The 14,889-nt window shown below is 50.5% G+C and overlaps 2 protein-coding genes across 35 annotated transcripts in view; one reads left to right on the forward strand and one right to left on the reverse strand.

The window, feature by feature from the left end:
* Window positions 1–5,447, forward strand: part of YKT6 (YKT6 v-SNARE homolog) — a 55,943-nt gene extending 50,496 nt beyond the window's left edge. For 6 of the 8 annotated variants that reach the window (XM_079150771.1, XM_079150770.1, XM_079150777.1 and 3 more), the window contains 2 exons: window positions 2,296–2,397; window positions 3,435–5,447. In XM_079150771.1, the coding sequence (XP_079006897.1) occupies window positions 2,296–2,397; window positions 3,435–3,470 (138 nt within the window). In that variant the 3' untranslated portion in view covers window positions 3,471–5,447. The remainder of the gene's footprint in view (window positions 1–2,295; window positions 2,398–3,434) is intronic. The other 2 variants (XM_079150774.1, XM_079150776.1) reach the window with 1 other exon arrangement.
* A 2,662-nt stretch (window positions 5,448–8,109) lies between these two features.
* The window catches only part of CAMK2B (calcium/calmodulin dependent protein kinase II beta), a 99,414-nt gene continuing 92,634 nt past the window's right edge, over window positions 8,110–14,889 (reverse strand). For all 27 annotated transcript variants that reach the window (XM_079150751.1, XM_079150738.1, XM_079150735.1 and 24 more), the window contains 4 exons: window positions 11,355–11,430; window positions 11,178–11,272; window positions 10,666–10,899; window positions 8,110–10,307 (listed from right to left, as the gene is read on the reverse strand). In XM_079150751.1, coding sequence (XP_079006877.1) covers window positions 10,667–10,899; window positions 11,178–11,272; window positions 11,355–11,430 — 404 coding nt within the window. In that variant the 3' untranslated portion in view covers window positions 8,110–10,307; window position 10,666. The remainder of the gene's footprint in view (window positions 10,308–10,665; window positions 10,900–11,177; window positions 11,273–11,354; window positions 11,431–14,889) is intronic.

Here is a 14,889-nt window from a genome sequence, read left to right on the forward strand (position 1 = left end):
GGCTTAGACTTGCTGGTTGAGGGTTACATTCTTTAAAACCAGCCCAGGGCTTCCACATAGGTCTTTGGACCATGTTGTGAATAACTTGGCTTTGAAATGAAAGTTAGATGTGAAAGTCTTGAGGCAGCTATCTTTCATAGCCTGTTGGACTTTCTGATCACTGAAATAATGTTTCTCCATATTTTCTACCCAAGCCCTGTCTCTTCCTTGTACTGCTTGAGTCTGAGTCTATGAGAAACACAGAGACTGGGATATCCACTCTTCCTTCTCTCCACTTGGGAGCAGACAACCTCACCCAGCCCTATTCTAGCTGCAGTTGCAATAATCTGGATTATTGGTGTCCATATCTTTTTTTTTTTTTTTTTAATAGTACTGGAGATTGAACCCAAGGATGCTCTACCTCTGAACTCCATCCCCAGCCTTTTTAATTTTTGAGACAGGGTCTCACTAAGTTGCTGAAGCTAGCCTTGAACTTGAGATTTTCCTACCTCAGCTTCCCAGGTTGATGGGATTATAGGCATGTGCCACCATGCCCAACTTGGTGTCCATACTTTAATTCAGCTAACTTTATGTTAAAAATCTGAGTTGCTAATGCCTAACATACCAGAAGATCCTAATAAATGCTAATTTTATTTGTATTAACACCATTCATATTAATTATAACATTTTGCAAAATTTGGACTTATCCCTACATGTAACTTATTTATACTATGGCTCAATTTTAGTGTGAGGGTATAGATAATAAAATTAAAGCATTTACTATTCTCTAGCGACTGAATTCTCAATGTGCAGAATAAATTTTTAAAATATTCTTCCTTGATGTCTGTTAAAAAAGAAGGTTGGGTATTATCTGCATTGGCATTTAGTGTGGAAAACAAGTGAATGCTCTTAGGAATACCTAAAATATAATCCAAATATATATTTTTTAAAAAAAATCTGAGTTGCTTAGCTTTGTATAGGGATACAGAACACTTCCTGATTCTTCATCATACCATTTCACATGTGCATGCAGCTGTCTTAACAGTGGCTGTCTGGGGAGGAAGTTGAGCTCTGCTTCTTTGCTAGCCGTTGTGAGAGCATTCATTCCTATAACCCTTTAAAAAGGGACCAGTGTTCTTTTTTCCTAAGTGCAGAGTGATGATATTTAGAAAAGCAGGATATGTTCTATCATGATACTATCCAGTAGACACTCTATATACATGAGTCATGTGTAATTCAGAGTTTGATAGGAGCCATGTTTTAAAATGACAAGGAGAGTCATTGAAATTTATTTTATTAATATTTTCTATTTAACCAATATATCCAGATATTATCTTTTAAACGTGTAGTGAGTATAAAAAGTCCCTGAGAGGGTGTGATGTATCCTGAGCCTGTCTCTACAACCTTGTGTGTTTGTACTTGAAGGACATCTCAGTTTGGACTTGCTTCATCTCTTGTGCATGGGAGCTCTTTGTGGCTCCTGGATCAAGGCAGCACAGTTTTACTACCTTGCTAGTTTCTTGCAGCTGCTGTTAATAAATACCAACAAACTGGATAACTCAGAGTAACAGAAATGTATTTTCTCACAGTTCTGGAATCCAGGTGTAGGCTGCTGTTTTCTTCTGGAGACTCTGAAGGGTCTGTTCTAGGTCTTGTTCCTCCTGGATCTTGTGGCTGCTGGCAATTCTCAATGTTCCTTAGATTATTGGTACTTTCATTGCTCCAGTCTTTGCTGCTGTTGTTACATGGCCTTCCCTGTGTCTGCCTTCCCCCCCCCCCCTTAATAAGAATACCAGTCATTAAATTAAGGACCCACCCTAATTTATCATGCCCTTATCCTAACTGGTGACATTCGCAAAGACTCTTTCCAAATAAGGTCACATTCAGAGGTTCTGGGTAGACATAAATTTTGGGGGGCCACTATCCAATTCAGTACAGGCACATATTGCCTAGCTGTGGTTTTCTCTTCCCATAGAATATCCCCCAGCCCCATACAACCATGTGTGCCCATACAGTAATGTATAAATATAAATAAGCATATGAGTGAGCTTTCCTAAATCAGTGCTTACCCAAGTCTGTGCTGGGAACAGTTTGGGGGGGTGTTTTTGTCTCTGGGAGAACTAGATTCTGTGGGAATGCCACCAGGTCCTGTTTCATCCACTGGGGTAGTAACTGTTCTGAGACCTAGTCATAACACTTAGAGATAGTGTTGTGTTGAAGAGGTGGTGCTTCCCCAGCCATAGTACTTCCACAAAGTCCCTTGTCAATAGTTGCTTACCGAACAGAGCAAAGAGTTCTCTTCTCTCTTTTGTCCAGCATAATACCATGGAGTCTTTGTTAGAACGAGGCGAGAAGCTTGATGACTTGGTGTCCAAATCAGAAGTACTGGGAACACAGTCCAAAGCCTTCTATAAAACTGTGAGTAGCTGCTGTGTGGCTCTCCTGGGCTTCTCCTACTGTGCTGTTGCAGCTTGTTTCTTCTGGCATTCTCCACTATGGTCAGACCCTTCTTAGGTCTTTTAATCAGGGTGGATATAGGTTTCAGTCCTTGGTACTTACCTACAGCTTCCCAGGCCCCCTTAATAGCAGCAGGTTCACTTAGGCACTTAGGCAGTCTCTTTGCGCTGCTTCTGAGACTGCGTGTGGCTGCTTTCTGAACCCATATTGGTTCCAGTTCTTATGATCAGGAGTTTGCCCTCCTTCCTCTGTGGCTAAGCAATTGGGCAAAATAGAGCTGCCAGCATCTCCCCCTTCTGAGGTGCTTTTCCCTTTGGCAGAGCTGTTTCATTGGCAGGATGGCCCCTGATGACTGCCTCTTTTCTTTCAGAACAGTGCTCATGTCTCCCTGAGTGGATATAGAACTTTTGGCCCTTTGTTGAATAGTAGTAGAGATGAGTCTCCCTAGTCTTTGCACACACATTTACTTTTGTGTACACATTGGAGGGAGGTGGCCAGTGGGGTTGGGAGGACAATTTATGACCAGAAAACAGGAGAGAAAGGGTAACAGTCATTTACAAACATGAGTGAGGACTATATCTGTTCTCTGGAAGGTCATTCTTTGGGAAGGAATGCTACCAGTATGGTCAGATAGCATTGTTGGAAGACAAGAGTAGGGGAAATTGAGATTTTTCAGCCAATCTAATTTGCATTGTTGGTTTTTTGCTTATACCTGGCCTAATAGGAATTTTGTCTACTTTTTGGTATCATTAGTAGGGTATTGGAAAAAAAAAAAGATAGAGAGGTAAGGATCCCAGACTAGCACTGGAAACTGGTTGTGGACTACTGGTAGCAGATTCCCTTGAGGCCTTGAGCAGAGTCCTGGTGTCTCTTTCCCTCCCTCCCATCTCATATTTCTCTGTTGGACTGCCTCAGAGTCTCATCTGCCATCTGACACCTGCTGAGATTGGGACTCCTACCCTCCTCAGCCCCTTCAGTTCCTCTTTGTTTCTTTCAAGGCCCGGAAACAAAATTCATGCTGTGCAATCATGTGATGCAGCCCATGGAGGCCGGCGCTGGATCGTCACCATCACTCACATCAGAACTGCAGTCCCGAGGAAGAAGAGATGTCCAAGAAGAGGACCTGGAGCTGTCCAGACTGGCCATTTTTATTTTGGAGTTTCCCAGAAGAAACAAGGGATGGTGGAAGGGTGGGGAACATTCAAGTTCGTATGTCTGGTTGTGATTTTTAGAAAGAGTTTGAGGCCCCCAAAGGTGTATTTTTGGGAAAATGAAACCATAAACTCTGAGTGTCTCCCATAGATGCTGAAGGGCTCATTTTCAGCTAACCCCAGAAGGCTCTGTGGGAGGGAATTCAAAGCCAGCTCTTTATTGATCCTCAGTATGCCTCTGGATTTCATTTTTGCATTAATGATATTAACTCTTCAATAAGCGGGGTGGGGGAGGGGTCCCTGGTGATAGGGCTGGGGTGGGCAGAATTTGAACACTTGGGGAAATCCTCTCCTTGGGCACCATGGGGATTGGGGTGAATCTGCCCTACCACAGTGGCCAGCACCAGGTGGTAGGCCAGCAATTCAGGCCCAAAGCCTGTGAGGGGGTTGCTAAGTCTCACAAATTTATGAGCCCGTTGTTCAGCTTGTCTTTCTGCGAGGATTGGCTTCCACCAAGGGCAGGACCCATCTAAACGTCTTTTACCCAGTACGCTAAATGTAACTTTTGGGAGATGTCTGGAAGTGCCTGAGATAGGCAGTATATGAAGATTGTGGTTCTTCCATCTAGCAGGCTGAAGATTAGGCTAGGAAAGGGGACTCTTCTCCTGGTGTTAGCATGGTCAGCTGGTAGAGCCCATTTTGGCGAAGATCCAGACACTGGTGCCCTCAGCTGCTCAACATGGAGGCATACCTGCCTTGACTTGGAATTTGACTTTGAACATTAGGATCAAAGCAGTGGGTGCTTTCAAAACTGGTTTTTATTTGCCTCTTCACTACAAGACTGTCTTGGCAACTGCCTGGGGCCTGCACGCCTAAACAAGTCTTTCCTGTGGATACCAGGAGGAGGTGCCAACAGCCTGATGCCTCCCAGCACCCACCTGAACTTCCTGTGGTGGGAATTATACTGACCTGTGAGCCCCCTCCTGGTCACAGGCAGCTACAGGATTGGTCTGAACTGGTGTCTGCCTTTAGCAGGAGCCACCTTGGCCTTGAGGTCCAGCCGTGGAACCAGGCTGGAATAGTCCAGGGGTGGTCCTAGGATGTGCTAGGTACGAAACTGCCTCTTCATGCCCCACCGTGCTCAAGATGCCTGCTCAAAGTACACTATGGGTTCCTGTCCTGACAGAAGCCCTTACTGGGATGATATCATCTACAAGTATTGAACCAGTGTCATCTCATCCTCAGGAGCCTTACTATGAGTGCCCTGCTGCTCTGGGAGCCTGCATGTGGGTGGAGGTTGGGTGGCAGGGTGGGGTCTGCTGTGTGTTTTGAGATCCCTATCCCCTGTTTGGTTTACCAGCTACAGCCCTTTTTCTCTGGGCACTGTTGGCCAAAGGGCTTTGGTCTCCCCTGGAGTGGCCTGCCTATATCCTTTTCCTACTGCCATAGACATCCTCAGTCCAGTGGCCCCTGGAAGACATAGACCTAGCCTGCTTCCTGGTACCTGAAGTGGAGTGAAGTGGGCCTGGACCCCAAAAGAGAAGAAATAGGATGGTGCCTCTTTCCCCTTCCTGCTCTGAAGGATGCTAGGAAGGAGTGTGGGTAGGCGGCAGAGGTGTGAGATTGGGGAGAGGAGGGGAGACTGTCACCCACATGGGGCTACCTTTCAGCAGGGTAACAGTGGGTGAGTGACTCAGACTCTTGGATGGGTGGATGGCTTATCCCACATTTCCCTGCTCTCTGTTGTGTTCTAATGTTAAATCATTCGGCAAGAGTGTATTTTAATAACTACTGCCTAACTTCTCTGTGTTCTGTTTGAGAGGTTCCTGTCTAGATAAAGTTGTCTTTTGAAATTCCAAAGTGGTCCTGTGCTTTGTTTGAGCTTCAAAGGGTACCCTTTTTTTAGCCCCTGGGGGGAAAAGCCAGGAGCTGTGTACCTGGGGGTGCTAGGATCATGTCCAGAAGAGGCAGGTCCAGGCCCAGTGCCTTAACCATTCTCCACACCTTTCTAGGAGGGACCATACTGCTTTGTCTTGTTTTTTTGTTTTTTGTTTTGCCATTAACCAGGTGAGGGAACCCTGGAGTAGAAGCCTGTTGCCTCTGAATCCTGTTCTCTGGTCTTAACTGATCAGGATTCCCAGATGGGGAAAGCTACTTCTTAGCTACAGAATCCTGGGGAGGAGGCTCTAACTCACACAGGCCTTTCATCCCTTCCAGAGTATCTGAGACCACTCGGTTTCCCACCCAGCACATGTGGAAACTTCTCCAGGACATGGGGAATCCTCCATGAGGAGCAAAGTTGACCTCAGCAGGTTGGGATGTGAAGATTCAAGTCTTTAATCTGATCTTGAGTTTGGAGTCATCTCAGCTACTGGTCATTGGAGTTCTGAAGCCTCTGCAGTCTGATTAGGTCTCTGAGCAGGCAGGCCAAGCTTTGCTTTCAGCATGTACTTGTGCTACTTGTGAACAGAGACCTCCTCTGCCTGGCCTGGAAGCAGTCCTGGACCCAGTATACCTGATCAGGGGAACTGTCATAGCTTGGGCTAACCTGAGCCTGGATGGGAGGGGGCACTGTGGATGCAGCTCAGTAGTAAGGTGCCCCTGGGTTCAAACCCCAGTACCAAAAAAAAAAAAAAAAAAAAAAAAAAGTGATGAAAGAAATGCCTCTCACTCAGGTGTCCCTGCCTGTAGTACTCAGCCCTACCCAACGTAGTTAGCCCTGGGTGCTGTTCCTAAAACCCCATCAGAGCTGCCCTGCTGGCATCTTGCAAAAAGGCCTCAGGAATAATGCATGTTGGAGGCCCAGGATCTATAGCATGCAGCCTTCCTGAGGAAGACCTGGCCTGGAAATGTTCCTCTGATTACAGCTGATAAGTGAGCAAAGCCCTAGATACTGTGCCATCACTGTAGCACCTGTAGGCACTGGCCTAGTTTTTTTTTTTTTTTTTGCACTCGCTGTTATTATCTGCCTCCTGCTGCTCATGTACCCAAGAACTTCTGACCAGGTGTAGCCCACAGGGACCAAAAAGTTGACATCAAGGGCCTCCTCACTAAGCAATGGGGTCTGTAACCAAATGCTCAGGATCTAGGAAATAACAAAGTTTGGCCAGTTCTGGGGACCCCCTTAGGCCCCTCGGGAGCTACTGGACAAGACTGATGGTTTAGGGCCACTGGTCTTATCAGAAGTTACTTGGTGCCAGGAATGGTGGCACACACCTGAAATCCTAGTTTTTTAGGAGACTGAGGCTGGAGGACCACATGTTCCAAGGCCAGCTTGGGCAACTAAATGAAACCCTGTCTGAAAATTAAAAATGTTTAAAAAGGGCTGGGGATGTAGCTGAGTGGTAGAGCACTTTTCTAGCATGCACAGGGTCCTGAGTTTAATCCCCAGTACCACACACACACAGTTATCTGGACCCAAGGATAAGGTGTGTTTGGTGTCTGGGATTGTTTTGAAGCCAATGCTTCTGTCCTAGAATGCACAAGGTATAAGGAACAGGGCATCACAGACAGGTCCTGGGATGCAGAAATAGAGGGGAGTGGGGTTAGGCTGCACTGAGCAGGTGGCCATGGAAACATGAAGATGTGTGTGGAGGACCTGCAAGGACTGTCCAGGGTGTGTCTGGGAAACAAGGGTGTCAAAGCAGGAGAAAGATCCACAGAGCTCTGGAAGCATAGGCTGGGGCTAGTATTCCTGAGGCAGGCCCTGGCAGGCTTTGCGCCTGAGTCATGGGGAATAGTGGGAAGCTGAGGGACATTTGGATAGAGCCTGGGGACAGGAAAGTCCTGGCAGAGTTTTCACAGAAAGGGGTTTGCTCTGTACTTTGACTGGAGATGTAGGGCTAAGGCGTGGGAAGGGAACATTTCCCCTTTGCACCCAGGTCAACCCACAGACTCCTCAGCACCTGGCTATGTTGGCCTGGGCCCTTGGCTGCTCCTGGGTTGTCTCCTGACAGCCCTCTGCTCCCACCCTAGATTTCTGGACTGGACTCCAGGTTGTAGCCTCTGTATGAAGCCTTCTGAGTATAGCATCTGCCTGATGTCCATGCTGATCTGAGTGTCATGTTTGCATAATCCATGGGAACAGGGCATGGCTGTGGTGGGCACATGTCCTCACATCCAGAATAACCAATGTGTGTCAAATGGCGTGAAGGTATAAGGAAAAACCCAATGGGACACTAGGATCCTGGTCATGGGGCTTCTTCCTGCCAAGAAGCTGCCCTTCCTGCCTCATCTTTATAGGCCACTGTGGTAAGGAGGGAGGTCAGGGCATTGGGGATGGAGGCCTTTTGTCCAGGCTGGACAGCTTGGAGCCCAGAGGACTTGAGAGAACCATATGCAGGGATGAAGACAGCTGTTGCTATGACCCACTAGCCACCCTAGAGGGACTCAGGCCCCCACCCCCCTGCAACATCAGGGGAGGGGCCTGAGCCAGGTCAGGGCCAAGGAGTGGGTGTGGGTCTATACTGTGGGGCCAAGAGTGGGGCAGGGTCCCAGCATAAAGCACCCAGCTGTAGTTGAAGCAGTTTGTCCTGTTTTTCTTTTATTTGCAGTTTCCCGAGACAGAACAAAATAATTTTTTTACACCTACAAGGCTCAGAAAGAAAAGACAATGAAACTCAGCAAAAAGAGAGAAGAGGAAGGGGCTGCCAGCACTGTGGGCAGTGACTCCCTGCAGCACTGGCCAGCGGCCAAAGCCACCACCCGCAAACACCTAGCTAGCAGAGCAGGTGTGCCCTGCTCTTTAGAGAGGGTCATGCAAAAGAATTATCCCCCAGAAAAAAAAGATCCCCAAATTATCCCAGACAGGCAGCTCCGTGGAGATAACAAGGTGAGTAGGAGAGGAGGGGAGGAGGCCCCAGGACGCCAGGGTGGTCGGCCGCGGGGCTGCACGCTGTCCATGGCAAGCCCTGCCGCTGTCCTGTGGCCTGAGCCACTCGCGCGGAGCCTGGCAGATGTTTACCCTGTGTCCATGGATGGGGACAGCTGTCCTGGGCACAGCATGGACGAAAGGTGGTGTCCACTGAGTGTCCATGGGTGGACAGTCCCCTTGGAGTTTAGGATCCTGTGTCCTGTCCCCCATTCTGCGCCCCTCCCTTGACTTGATTTGTGGGGGATAAAGAAAATCCTTATTGAAAAATGATGTGAATTGAAGGTGGGTAGCATTGGGGTGGAGGCCCTTGTACTTCTGCACTCAAGGCTCCTACCCACTCCTACCCAACCTGGCTTCAGACCCACCTTCCCTGGCCCAACTGCCCTGGGATTCTGTCTTCAGCCTTGCTGTGGCGCCCACCATCACGAGGGGCCGGGACCACCTCACAGTGAGCCCAGGCAACCACACCTGGGAGCACCACCGGCCCCTGGAGGCAGCATATTGTCCCTAGGAACCCTCCCCTCCACCCATCAGTGTCTAGCCCCACACCCATATGTCTCTGCCCCCAGCCTAACCTCTCTAGGCTGCATCCCTGGAAGGATGCACCTGGAAGAACCTCACAAACCACAGCCCCAACCACCCTTAGCTTTCCACATGCTCCTGGATGGCTCCCGCAGTGGCTTCTGCTTCAGGCCCAGGTTATGAAAGTACTCCTACTTCAGCAAACAACTACTCAGGCCCCTGCCCAGGCAGAAGCTCAGCAGCCCCCACCTTCTGACCTCTCTTTAAAACTTGCTGTGTCACTCAACCCAGCCCTGAACCCCCAGCTCCCCATCTCAGCAGGCAAACACCCCAGATGCAGCCTGGCCTGCTCCCAGCATCTATGGTCCATCAGGAACTCCAGACCCACAGTCCTTGATAAGGTCTGCTCCCAGCTGCACAGGAAGGAGCTGCCCAGGCTGAGGGAGAGCCATTGTTGCTCTGCTGCTGGCTAGCAGGGAAGGGACAAGTGCCCTGAACAACAGGGAGGCCAGCCTCTGAGTTCCCTCTCCACAGCTGGGCAGATCAGAGCTGCAGCCAAAGTATCCTCTTCAGGCACAAGGCCTGGAGGCAAATTTTACCCCTCCACACCTCACTCCCCAGAGGACCCGAGCTGGATCCCAGGGCCCTTGAGGCTTTTCTGGTGGCCTTGGGGGCGGTGGTCTGCACGCTCAAGGGGCGAGGGGCCATCCATGCTGGATAGTGACTTGAGGAAGCCCACACCCAGCCCTTCACAGGGATGAGGGAAGGGAAGGGAAAGCAGGAACAGCAGCAACTCTCAGGCACGACTAGCGGGAAAGGAGGCAGCCCAGTGGCCCCACAGCCCTCCCCAAGACACCTGACACCACAACAGCCAGGCAGCACACAGAGCCCATGCGTTGGCGGGAGGATGCAGACGCCTGAGGTGTGGGTGAGTGCGATACCTACAGACTAACACCGTTCAGCACGCACGGGGGCCTCGTGGGTATGTTCATGCCCCAAGGGCTCCCCAAGGCCAGGAGCGCAACGGACACACGTGGAGCTTGGGTGGGGGGCAGCCCCACAAATGCCAGATTTTTACAGCTTTTCCTTTCTTTAGTTTAGTAATTTTTTTTCTTTTCCCATTTCATCCGATGTCAATTTTTGTGTGTGTGGTTGTCGTTGTCGTCATCTTATTTTTAAAAACAAATCACGTCTGGTCTTGTTTTCTGCAGACACAGGCACCAGGGGAGGGGGCGAGGCAGACACAAACATGCGACAGGCAGGCCGTGCGCCCGAGGGCGGCCGGGCTCCAAACACCAACTCTGTCCGGTGAAACAGGCACAGCTCTGAAACAAGGGGTGGGTCACCTTCCTCAGCACCCCGCCCCTACCCCAGGCCCCCAAGCTTTGCTGTCTGCAAAGAAGGCCCTCACAGGGAGTGGGCAAGTTAATGTTCAGAAAGGGACCTGGCCAGGAGAGGGCTCCAGGCTCCAGACCCAATTGCTACCTGGGTTTTGGGCCCAGTGTCCACCACCTAGGTGACCCCAGCATGAGGCACTAACAGTCCTGATGGGTGGAGCTAGGGAGCTCCTTCACCCATGACCCACCAAGTTCTGGCCTGCAACGTTTCTCAGGCCTTATCAGTTCCCAGCCTTGAGGGTGTGCCCTGCCACACTGCTGGCCATTGTCCCCAAGGGCCACTCACCTCACTGCAGTGGGGCCACAGGTGCGCCCGAGCAGTGGAAGTGCACATTCTGCCACTTGCCATCACGGCGGTGCCACACACGTGTCTCTTCAGACTGGCTGGTACGGGGCCGGCCCTGCCCATCGATGTACTGCGTGAGGCGAATGTAGGCGATGCAGGCTGCGTCCTCTCCAATGACGTGCACGTGTGGGTTCAGGATGGTCGTGTGAATCGGCTTGCTGTTCTTGGCCAGCACTGCAGGCAGGTGGGGACTTGGCACTGAGGATTCCCAGTATCCTCATGTTGCCCACCCATGGGTCCTCCAACCATAGCCCCTCCTGCAGTTCCCCTTCTCTGCATGTCCCACCATCCTCCTACACTCCTGCACCTGCCCTGCACACCTGGCTCTCTACCCCCACCACCTAGGCTCCCCTTCAAGGGATGATTCCATAGTTGGCCACAGCCCTGCACCTGAGTGAGGCACTTCCCTGAAGGTGCCACACCCCCATGCTCACCCCAGTTCCCACACTCACGGTTCTCAAAGTAGAATCTGTGGAAGTCCATCCCTTCGACCAGGTTGCCCAGAGCTTCAGGCTCAAATGAGGTCAGGCCTGGGTCACAGATTTTCCTGGGGGGCAAACCCAAGTGAGGAGGGGCCCAGTCTTCCATCCTCCTCAACAGCCCCCCACCCTAGCCCCCCAGAGACTCACGCATAGGCTTCAAAGTCACCGTTGTTGACGGCCTCAATGAGCTGCTCTGTGGTCTTGATAATCTCCTGCTTCCGGGCTGCAGGGAAACACTGGGATGACCACTGGGCACTGGTCTGTCCCAACCCTGGATACCATCCCAACAGAGCAAGGTGAGGGACCTGGGTGGAGCTTGAGCTGCAGGCTGCATCCATGTGGCAGCTCCCACCCTGGCTCCTGCCTCTCCATCCTAGAAAGGACTCCCAGGCCCTGCCACCTGTGCCCCAACTGTCCTGATCACACCACTCCCTCCACAGTCATCAATGGCGTCCTCATTTCCAAGTGCAACAGCTCAATCTTGTTTTTCTTTAAATAAAATGTTTTTAAATGACAGAAATACTTCATCCATATTACAAATATCTGGAAAATACAGAAAAGGAGCAAGCAACCTTGCTCAAAACTCATCCCACCATGGCCCTCCTGTCTCCGTGGGTCCTACCCCCGGGCTTTCCTATCCGCCTGCTCCATCATCCACCTGTGCCTTGTCATCTTAGTACTTCCTTCCTCCAACAACTTTTTGGCAGAGGGTGAGGGTGATAAGTTACTAAGAGTTCGCAGCACCAGGCAGGAACAGCCATCAGCAGGCTCAGGAAATGACTCTAGGGTCCCTGGAGAGTGAGAGGCTTCTGAGCAAAGGCTGAGGGGCAAGATGGTCCAGGAATCTAGAGGGAAAGATATGTAGTCTGTGGCTACCCCACATCCTGCTTCTCTCTGGAAGCCACAGCCTGAGGCTCTGCCTGTTTATTGTCCTAGTCCTGGGCTGGTGTCCCTACAGACCGTTCCATCCCAATTGGCCTCAGATGTGATACTTTTCCTGGCTGATACTTCTCCTGGGTGCTGGCCCTAGGTCTCTGGAGAGGCTCCCTAACCTTTAGAGCACTCAACTGGAAGCCCCTCTGCTGCTTTAATTACAATTTATTGTAAAGTTGCCCTTTTTATGTGGGGAGGAGTTACCAGAGGTTGAACTCAGGGGCACTTGACCATCGAGCCACACTCTCAGCCCTATTTTGTATTTCATTTAGAAACAGGGTCTCACTGACTTGCTTAGCACCTCGCTCTTACTAAAGCTGGCTTTGAATTCCTGCCTTAGTCTCCCAGATGCTGGGATTACAGGTGTGCACCACCACACCCGGTTGTAAAGTTTTTAAAGATGGAAGAAAACAGAATAATACCCTGTGGCAGGGCTGCCTATTGAAATCCTTGTAGCACCTTTGGGCCATAGGGGAACTCACACCTGCCCAGGTGCCTTCCTGGGAGGCAGGGAGGAGAGCTGAATCCACCACTGCAGAGATGCTGCCTGCTACACAGTAGCCCACGTGTGACCACATGTACTGGCATAAGGCATGTGTGTCTGTCTGGGAACATATGAGCTATCCCTGTTTGAGCACCTGGCCAGTGATGGCAGAAGTTGCTCATTGGCATCTTTGAGGAGTTGGGTGCATTCATGTGTGAGCATGTACACGTGTGCACACATGCTTGTGTATGCAGGTAGCATTCATTCAATGTCTGCATGTGCACACATGCTACAAATGCACACATGGGAACGCACAAGTGTGGATGTGAGCGTGTGTATACATGTGCACACATGCATATGTGTATATTTGTGCACACAGGGCATATGAGTGACCATATGCTGTGTCTGTGGGTACATGTTTGTATGTGTGCACATGAATGCACACTTTTTGTCTGCCCCTATCTTGGCAAAGCCCTCTCTCCTAACCCAGCTGTACTGTGCCATCGTTCTGGTTCCGTTTCTTGCCTGACTTTGTGTCTAGATCATATCACTGTGGTGTTCAGGGGAATCCCACAGCAGATGCCTAATCCCACTACTCACATGATCAACTAGAAAACTGGCCTCTAGGAGGAGTAGGCTGTGAGGTCCAGAAACCCCTTCTCCTCCAGTTCCTGTGCTCAGTCCCACACCTACCTGCCCAACTCTAGGGGAGTACCAGGACTCTGTCCCAAACATGCAACAGCTATTCTGGTTCTTAACATCTGGACCCCAGGGCAACATCTGATGTTTCAGGTCCCAAAGCAGTGCCCACCCCCACCTGGTTTGCAAAATTCTAAGTGTCCATCATGCCCCTGTTCTTTCTGGAGGTGTCTAAGCACTTCAGGTCTGAGCTCTCCTGGACCTGCAACCAACTCCTTCCTCAGTCTCACCCCCTGGGCTGTCCCCACTGCCTTCCACTGTCCAGCACCTCCCCCTTTTTGATAATCCCTCCCCCTTTTTTTTTTTTTTTTTTTTTTGCAGTGCTGGGGATTGAACCCAGGGCCTTGTGCTTACAAGGCAAGCACTCTCCCCATAATCCCCTTTTGAACAGAGCTTTTAACAGAGTGATCTGCCCTCCTCCTCCACAGCAGGCCCTCAGCACAGAGCAGAACCTGACCAGAATTGAGGACATTGTTTTGTTTCCAGCAGGCTTTGATTCTACTGTCACCTTATACTGTGGTAAGTGGAACCAATCTTTCATTTGATGAATATTGAGTTTAAAACAAACTGTAATTAAAAATGGGAGTCAATGTGAAGAGAAAATGTTTAGTAGGCAGAAGAGGAGGTCCACGGTTACAGCACCAGTCAGAGGTGGTAACTATGCTGAGACCTGGGGACAGGTTCTGCTGTGAGAGCCTCCTGCCCATTCTACAGGTAGGGAGCTTAGACCTGTGAACTGGGGCCAGACAACTTTTGCCCTGAGGAACGGCTGCTGCTCAGATCCCCATGCAACCCAGTCCCAACTTTGTCTTCCAAAATAGCATGTGGGCACTTTTGTATTCTTGATATCCAGGTCTCTGGAGAAGGAAACCACTCATGAGGGAGGGAGTAAGGTGCCAGGCATGAAGGGACACCCCAGGCATGATGCCTGTAGCTAAGGACAAGCTGCCCTGTCCTCAGCAACTCCAGGGAATTAGCTGAAGTGGTGGGCAAGGTATGGCCTGAGAGTGTTTTCCCTAGCCTAGGGTGAGCCAAGGTCTCACACTACCTGCAGCTCTCTTGCAGGAAGCCAACCAGCCTAGGGAACCCCCTAGGGTCCAAGTGGGGTTGGTTTAGGATCTGACCACAGCTGGCTCAAAGCCCTGTCCTTCAGAACCAGCAGTGGTGGGAGGCAGGGCAGCTGCCCCAGGATCAGCCTGGATCAGCCTGGATCAGCCTAGCTCAGGCATAATCCCTGATTAGGGGGCCAGGCCTAGGGTGCAGGGAATACCAGGGTGGGAGGGCCTGGCCTGAGGTGGGCCAGTGGCACCTGCCTATTCACACACCAGAACACCTGTGGGCACTTTCTTAAGAAAGGGAGGGATTCAAAATCTGCCTGCAGAATGGCCCGGAGTTGGCAACTGGTGCCCTCCTTCTTTCCTAAGTTCCAGACTTCTTTCACCCCACTCTGTCCAGCCCTGCTCAGCCCCTTCCAGGGTGGCCAAACAAACCTCTCCATCCAGTCCCATTCACAGACCCTTTCTTGCAGCCCCATCTCTCTAGCCAAGCTGAGAACAGACCCTAAAG

The sequence above is a fragment of the Sciurus vulgaris genome, assembly GCF_902686455.1.
Source record: "Sciurus vulgaris genome assembly, chromosome: 8".
Lineage (NCBI taxonomy): Eukaryota > Metazoa > Chordata > Mammalia > Rodentia > Sciuridae > Sciurus > Sciurus vulgaris.